The sequence below is a fragment of the Eubalaena glacialis genome, chromosome 3 (genome assembly GCF_028564815.1).
Source record: "Eubalaena glacialis isolate mEubGla1 chromosome 3, mEubGla1.1.hap2.+ XY, whole genome shotgun sequence".
Taxonomy (NCBI): Eukaryota; Metazoa; Chordata; class Mammalia; order Artiodactyla; family Balaenidae; genus Eubalaena; species Eubalaena glacialis.
Window position 1 is genome coordinate 179,444,242 of NC_083718.1, and position 7,837 is coordinate 179,452,078.

Here is a 7,837-nt window from a genome sequence, read left to right on the forward strand (position 1 = left end):
GTGGGACCCCTTGCAGGGCAGCTGGTGGAGCCAGTTGAGACTCACCAGGGGACTAAGATGTGTTTCCTTGCCCTGCCTTCAGCAAACTGCATGACCTTGGGATGGCTGCCTCTTTCTGCGGTCAGGCTGGTCCTGCCGCGTGAAGGCGGTCTCCAGGGGGAGAGCAGGTGATGTCGGCTCTGGGCGAGGATAACGAGCCCTCCTCGCGCACCTTGCCCCTTCGGAGTTACCATCTGCTCGGCAGACGCGCCTCCCAGGACCCTGGGGCTGCCCCAGGCTCCCTCCCGGGATCCAGAGCCCGCTCCTCGGCTCAGAAGCCTCAGTCTCTCCCCAGGCCTCGTGGCAGTTGCTGGAAGGGAGGTCCCCGAGGGCAGAGAGCTGCAGGCCCGGGACGTCCCCGGCAGAGGCAGTGGACGCCAAGAGCCGGGCATCCCCGGCGAGCCCGGCGTAAGAAGGCGCTCCCCGCTCTTCGGGGAGGCTGGGCTGCCCCTCCCCTCCCCCCATCCGCCTCCACCCCGAGGCCCCGCGGGAGCCCGAGTCGAGAGCCCTGGCTGGGAGCAGGGCCTTCCAGGGCGAACCGAGTGGGAGAGGGAGAGTGTGAGGCCCAAGGGGCCGGGCCCTGAGAGTCTAGAGTGGGGCGCAAGTGTGATGGGGGCAAGGGGTTCCCCGGTTGGCGCCGGCGGGGGAGACCGTGTCCGAAGGTCGCCGGGTGCCCTCCGACCTCTACCCCAGCATCTGGCCTCCGGGGAGACCTGCATCCATCTGTCCTTCCCCGCGTGTGCGTCGTAGGTCCCCCTTCCCGCTCCCGGAATCCCCACTCCCCCCAGCTCCCCGCGGGAGGCAGAGCCGGCGGCAGGTCCCGCGCGGAGCCGCCGCGCACCGGCTCGGGACCCGGTAAACACCCCGCGGGAGGGGGTGCGGGAGGAGGAGGCACCCGGAGGCCGCCGGGCCGGGGCGGGGCTCACGGGGGGCCCCTCAGCGCGGGCGGGACGCGGGTGCTGGGGGCGGGGGCAGGAAGCTAGCCGCGGCCCGGGCCGGCCTGCGCTGCCCCATGACGTCGCTCGGCTTCCAGGGATCTGTCCCCGCGGCCCGGGTCCCCTCCGCCCCGCCCTCCTCCTGCCCTCCCCCCCCGGGCCTCGCCTCCGCGCCGCGGCCGGCATTTCTCGCTCGCAGCTCGCCCGCGGGCTGGCTCTCGGTCCCGGCCTCCTTCTCCTCCCTCTGACTCTCCTCCTTCCCTCTCCGACCCTTTTTCTCTCTCTCCCCTCTGCCTCTCCGACCCTGATCTAGTCGTTCCCTCCGCCCTTTCTTCTCCTGCCTCTTGCCTTCCTCTCTCTCTTTCGGTCGATTCCCCTGCCTCTCATTCTCTCTGTGTCTCTGCTTCTCTCCCCGTTTCCCTCTCGGTTTCTCTCTTCCCCCTCCCTCCCTCCGGGCTTCTCTCCCCCCCCCACCACCCGTGCCCTCCCTCCACCCTCGCTCCCCTCCCCCTCCACCCCTCGCAGCCCAGCCGCTCGCAGCTCCCCAGTCAGCCTCCCCGAACCAGCGCCGCCGCCGCCTGCACTCGCCGCAGGACCGGCCCGCCCGGCTTCCCGGGGTGCGCCCTCCTCGGCCCCGCGCCCTCGGGGCTCGCTGGCACAGCCTCCTCCCCCGGCTCACGGCCCCGCCCGACCCGGCCCCAGTCCAGCGCCCGAGCGCGCCGAGGATGTGAGTCCAGCTCGCCTCTGCCGGAGCAGCAGCCACTCGCGCGCCGCCGAGCCGGAGCGCAGCGCAGCGCAGCCTCGGGCGCTCGCGGGGTCGCTCGGGCCGGCTGCGCGCTCCTGCCCCAGCAGCGCCCTCCGGCCTCTCGCCGGCGCCAGCGCCGCCGCAGCCCGCGGGCCGTCCCCGGCCGGCCGTCCCCGGCCCCAGCGCCGCTGACCCTGTCCGCCGCGGGCGGGGACGCGGGCGGAGGAGGTGCCGCCGCGGAGCCCCCGGACGCGACCATGTCGGAGGTGCTGCCCTACGGCGACGAGAAGCTGAGCCCCTACGGCGACGGCGGCGACGTGGGCCAGATCTTCTCCTGCCGCCTGCAGGACACCAACAACTTCTTCGGCGCCGGGCAGAACAAGCGGCCGCCCAAGCTGGGCCAGATCGGCCGGAGCAAGCGGGGTGAGTTAGCGGCCGCCTCCCCCGACACCCGTTTCCCGGGCACCCAGGCCTGGCGGAGGTTTGCGGGGTTTTCCCGCACCCGGGAGCCCGTTCCGACCCACTAAAATCTCATCGCGCAGAATTGGAGGGGGGGGGGGGGATCCCGCACTGCGGGTTCAGCTCCGGCTGGCCTCGGGAACCCCTCCCCCTCAGCCAGATCCTCGTTGGGGTCACCCAGGGGGCGTGGCTGCATCTCGCTGCAGCAGGGGCTGAAAGGTTATACCCCGGTCCCTAAAGTTTGATTTTTGATTTATACCCTGCCCCCGCCCCTTTTGCGCCCCTTTTGCGCAGTGTAGTAGCAGCTGCACTCGATCTACAAGCCGGGGTGGGGGGGGGTGGGGGTCCTAGGGCTCCCCAGGGAACGGCGTGGGGAACTGCGGGGGGGCAGGGCCGGTTCCGGCGGGGAAGGCGAGGGGCTTTCGGATCACACCGGCTTTTCATTGTTCCTTGGCAGGGGGAGGGGGTTTGCCGAGCCTGGGCGCTCGGCGCAGGAGCTGGAAAAGCCCCGGAGAGATTGGGACGCGCAGGGGCTCTAAGAGGAGCTCCAGAGGCGCGGGGACAATGAGAAAGACCGATAGCTGCCGTGAAAGACTGAGACACAGCGATAGGGAGGAAGGCGGAGGAGGGAAGTAGCGGGGAGGCCGAGATGGGCAGAGACCGAGACAAAGCTAAGGAGAGAGAGAGTCAGAGCCGGAAAAGACAGCGAGCCAGGGACGCAAGTCTGGGGAGGACAGAGAAGCAGCTGAAACAATGAGGGCGACCGACACCCCGGACACAGAGACCTCGACAGGTGACCGTCGCGCCGGGAGACTGATGGAGGGACCAAGGAAGGCGAGGCTAGGTAGAGATAGTGAGAGAGGCGAAGGACACAGAGAGGCAGATGCGGAGAGGCGGGCGAGCCACCGGCGGGCAGCGAAGGGAGGCTCCGACCTCTGTAGCGGCGAGTGCGGAGAGGCCAAGTCAGCCCGCTGGCAGCGCGGAGGGGGGCTCCCGGGCCAAGCGAGACCAGAATCCCCGACGGGCTGCGCGCTGTGCAACCGGCCCCTGGCGTCCCTCCTCGCTCCGCGCACCTCAGCACCCCGCCTCGGTTACCGGCGCTGCGCTCGGGGCACCCGGGAGGATCCCAGACCCGGAGCCCGTGGCTCCTCCTCCCCTCCCTCTCCCGCCCAGGAGCCTTTTTTCTAAATAAATGCGTCCTCCAGGGTGGGTTGGGGGCGGGGTGAGGACCAGGCCGGTGCGCGCCCAGGCTGCCGCCAGGGCTGCGGGGTTTGTGCCCTCTTTGCTTCCTCTTCTCAGGACCATGCTGGGACGCGGCCTGGGGGTGGGGGAGTGGTTCAGAGGAAAGCAGCAGAGGGACCCCTGGCTGAGCAGAAGAGGAGGGGGGCTGTGTTAGCACGCGTGGAGACCCCTTCCCTCTCCTTTCCTCAGTCTACCCGCCCCTCCGACCCGGGCGTAAAGCGAAACTTAGGGACCCCTGGCTAGGCCCAAGAGCGCTCACCTCTCCTTTTCTCCCCCTTTTTTTGCAGTTGTTATTGAAGATGATAGGATTGATGACGTGCTGAAAAATATGACAGACAAGGCACCTCCTGGTGTCTAACTTCCCTAAAGACAATGAGTTAAGGGAGAGAATAAGAATGAGAACGGCGATATCAGTTATTGGCAAAAAGCATGAAAAGAGAAAGCACTTTGAAATTTATTACTAGCTTGCTACCCACGATGAAATCAGCAACCTGTATCTCGTGCCAGGCCGGGAGACAGATGAGGCGTGAGAAGGAGAAGGCTCTGGGCTCCTTTGCAAAGATAAAAATTAAAAAAAATTTTTAAAAAATTTAAAAAATCACTATATATATATACATAAAGAAATAAAGAGAAGTCTCAGTTGAAGCTATTTGTCAAAATTAATATCCATTTCTTTTTATATACAGTGAATATTGCGCAATTATAGATCTGGATTTTGAACCACTTAAATAATGAAGCAGCAACACCGGGTGTTTTGAGGTGTTGGCATTCTTCGCTGATTTGGCTGTTCCCAATGTTTACATTATTTAATCTTGCAAAAATGATTCTGTGCACTTGGATGTAAAATGCTGTCCAGTTTTATTTTTTTATGTTGTTATCCTTGGATGTACAAAGAAAATCAGAAAATGATCTCTATAGATATTGCATTCTATTTTGGTCATCTTTTGAAGTTATCAAGAATGTGTTTAAAACAAGACGGGAACTTTTCTAAGGAATCATACATAGAAAAAAATCGTCGCTTTATTTTAAAATGAATTGTAAAGCTTGTGTTTCTTTGTTGCTGCGAGCTATTTGCCCAAGTTAATGCAAATGAACACATTTTATATGTCAGGAAAAAAAAAACCACACAAAAAACAAAGAAAAAAAAATGCTTGAGCTTTTTCTAATCCCTCCCTGCAGTCTGTTGTGTGAGCAGCCTTTTTTTTCTCTAATATTGTGTCAGTTTATTCTCTTTAATGGACTGTAAAAAAATGTAATCACAAGAGTGCCAAATATCTTGAAATGCCAAAAGGCATTTTGGTTTCTTTTCTTTTCCCTGTGCTCTGAGTCCACGTAAAGGAATGCTTGGAGTGTCTTTTTCTGTTATTTATAGGGGTTCTCTTAGGGCACACCAGCTGCCTGTTTTGCATGGTATTTGCAAAAATGCCTCTTGCGTGAGGAATCTTTTACCATTTTTTGTTTGCAACTTTGGACCTCAAGAGGTTTCTTCCTTTCCCTACCCTGTTGCCTCTTTTCTTAATTCGATATTCTGTATGTTGCACCTTTAACCAGCACACAGGGCTATTTCTTCAATGTACAATAAAAGAACTGTTCCTGTGTCTCACTCCTCTCTTTTCTCGGCTTTGGTTCCCGGGGAGCTTGCTTTTTGTCTGCTAGTTGCAGACGGGAAGGCGGGAACGGTAGCTTTGGTCTGTGAGGCAAAAAGGTGGTGTGGAGGCCACCGTGGGTTGGGCTCAGGTGACAGGAAAGAAGCTGGAGTGGCAAGGCCATCCCTGGAGGGCAAGTGCGTCCAGTTTGAATTTGCGTTGGGCTCTCCCTGCTTCCGTGGGGTTTCTGCCATCCCTGGTGGGGTGTGGGGAGAAGGAGGGCTGGTGTGCTGGTTGGCAGGGAGTCAGCCTCGTGAAGGGCAAAGTTTGGAGGCTGGCAGGCTTGGATTCAAATCCCAGCTCCTTCACTTCCTAGCTCTATGGATTTGAGCAAGTCCCTTCACTTCTTCAGGCCTCAGTTTCCAAATCTGTGAAGTGGGGTTAATGCAGCTCCTACCTCGAAGGTTGTTGGGAAGATTCACACAGCACCCAGCACATAGTAGCACTCAGCATCAGATGCCCAGGTAAGCCTTCATCATGGGCCACCCGTCCTCAAGGGCAGGGCTGAGGAGGACCTATGCTCTTTGCCCTGCACCTTTGCCTTCCTGAGTTCACAGGTCCTTCCTGGAGGGATGAGCCTGGTCCTCTGGGGCCCACAGCCCGATTTGATTTGTCTCAGGCTTCCCCAACTCAGCAGCCCTCCTCCAATCACCACTTAAAAAGTCTTGTTATGAAAAAAAATTCTCAGCCCCTTGTTGGGCTCAGGATAGTTAATGACAGTGGAGCAGGCCCCTAGGGGAGGAGGGGTTGGGAGAAGGATTTTGGCTGAAGAAAGGCCGGGAGAGGTTTTTTTCTCCTGGGCTGCTTGGCATCCAGGAGTCCTGGTGCCGGGAGCTTTTAATGTGTTTGTTGTAAAACTGTCAGTCGGGGAGTCACAACACAGCTCACAGTGACAGGAGCCTGCGTGTGACTCAGACATCAGGTAAGACAGGCCTGGGTGGGGAGGAGGAAGGGGGGTTCCAGAGGGCCTGTGGGGAAGGGGGTGATGTCTCAACCCCCTTCTCAGGGGTGGAGGCCCAGAGCCTCAGGGGGACCCAGTGGAGTCCCTATCAGTCATCATCAGGAATGGCAGGCAAGCTGGAGCTGGCGGTGCCTGCAGGATGATGGGGGTGGGGTGGGGGGCCAGCTTGATTTTCCCAGGCGTGTGACCCTGTTCCCAAACCTGGCTCTCCTCCCCGCTGACCCCAGAGAGTCCCGTGCTCGGAGCCGATTGGCCTTTAGGTACCACGGAGCCCAGCCTTCCCCTGTGCTCTGTCCGCATGAAGGTTGAGGGGACGCCTGGCAGAGCTAGGGGCCGGGCCCACCCTCTGTGCAACATCAATTTGCCAAGAGGAGTAGGAGCCAAATAAAAAGATTCTTTCAGAAGGCAGGTGTCTGTCCGCACCCAGGAGTAATTACCACTTACCTGATCAAAGCGCCCTGCAATTACACAGCGCTTTCCCTTCCAAGCCTCACATAATCGGCCCAGCAACCCTGGAAACCCACAGGAAATCGACACCCCAGAGGGGCTAAAAGGACGGGCACAACATCCATACTCACTGAGCTCTTACTGTAGGCCGGGCTCGAAACAGCTCTATGAAGCAGGTGTTACCTGTGTCCTGATGATACAGGAGAAACCAGGGCTCGGAGGCATTAGGTAACTTGTATGAGGTCACTCAGCTGGTAAGTCGTGAAGCACACTTGAACCCAGAGTCCGGGCTCCAGGATGGGGATGCAGAGTCACCTGACCCCAGACCCAGGCTCAGTTCCAGCTGCAGCCATTGTCCTTCAGCCTTAAATATCCTTTTGTTGGTTTATTGTTCTCAGCCTGGGCTCTCCCGCTATTCTGCCAACAGACAACTGCATCAGGGGTCAGAGGGAGGCAGAGCCTCTTAGCTGACCACTTGGATGTGGTCATCTAAGACCTGGAGCTGCCCTCTGCTGGGAAGGGGGGAGCACGTGAGCCCTTGGTAAGGCTCGGGTCCATTTTAATAAGTGATGTATTAAAAGGTTCCTGCTGGAAGCCACCCCATCAGCCAAGGCAGAATTCTCTGTCTGGGAAGGCAGAATCTGCCTTTCCCGCGGATTCCGATCAGCAACAGAAGAATATAAATCTTTTAAATATACTCGAACATCGGGGTAAACATTTGTTGAGAAGGCACTTTGGGGACTGGGCAGATATCAAATTATACCAAGTACAGGATATGTTTGAAGTATCTGGTTAGGTAGCAGTAAATACGGAAAAGGCCACTCAAAGTCCGATCTGGGGGAGGGTGTCTCGAAGCCTCCAGGCATCAATCGAGCATCCAGGGCTGCATTATTCAAACTTCATTAATCGAATGCTTGTAATAAGCATCCATCTCCCTGGATTCTGCTTCCTTGGCCTGTCCAGGCTGACAGCCTGAAGGAATATCAAAAAGCACCTCTAAAGGGGAAATTGGCAAATTAAGTTTTAAAAGAAAGTGACTTGTAAATTACTGCTGTCTGGAGGCCACAGATGAAGGAGTGAGCACGGAGGCCTGTGCAGACAGCAGGCAGCTGGTTCTCGGCCCTCAGGGCCCAGCAGAGGGGGTAGATTTTAGGGTGGCTACTGAGCACATAGAGGGCGTGAGTTTGGGACTTTGGTGACTTGGATTTGAAACCTCTCATATACTTTCTAGTTTGGACTTGGGGCCAGTTTCTCAAGCTCTTTGGGCCTCTGTTTCTTCTTCTGGAAAATGGGGATGGTGACAATGCCAATGGCACAAAGGATTAAATAGGAGCTCCCACTCCTCCCAAGTGCAGGGCCTGGT

The 7,837-nt window shown here is 58.4% G+C and overlaps 1 protein-coding gene across 1 annotated transcript; it reads left to right on the forward strand.

Moving 5' to 3' along the window:
- Positions 1–1,091: 1,091 nt before the first annotated feature.
- Positions 1,092–4,992, forward strand: CAMK2N1 (calcium/calmodulin dependent protein kinase II inhibitor 1). The gene is made up of 2 exons (XM_061187034.1): positions 1,092–2,142; positions 3,708–4,992. The coding sequence occupies exons 1-2, from the start codon at positions 1,977–1,979 to the stop codon at positions 3,776–3,778; spliced, it is 237 nt and encodes a 78-aa protein (XP_061043017.1). The 5' UTR covers positions 1,092–1,976; the 3' UTR covers positions 3,779–4,992.
- Positions 4,993–7,837: the final 2,845 nt, after the last annotated feature.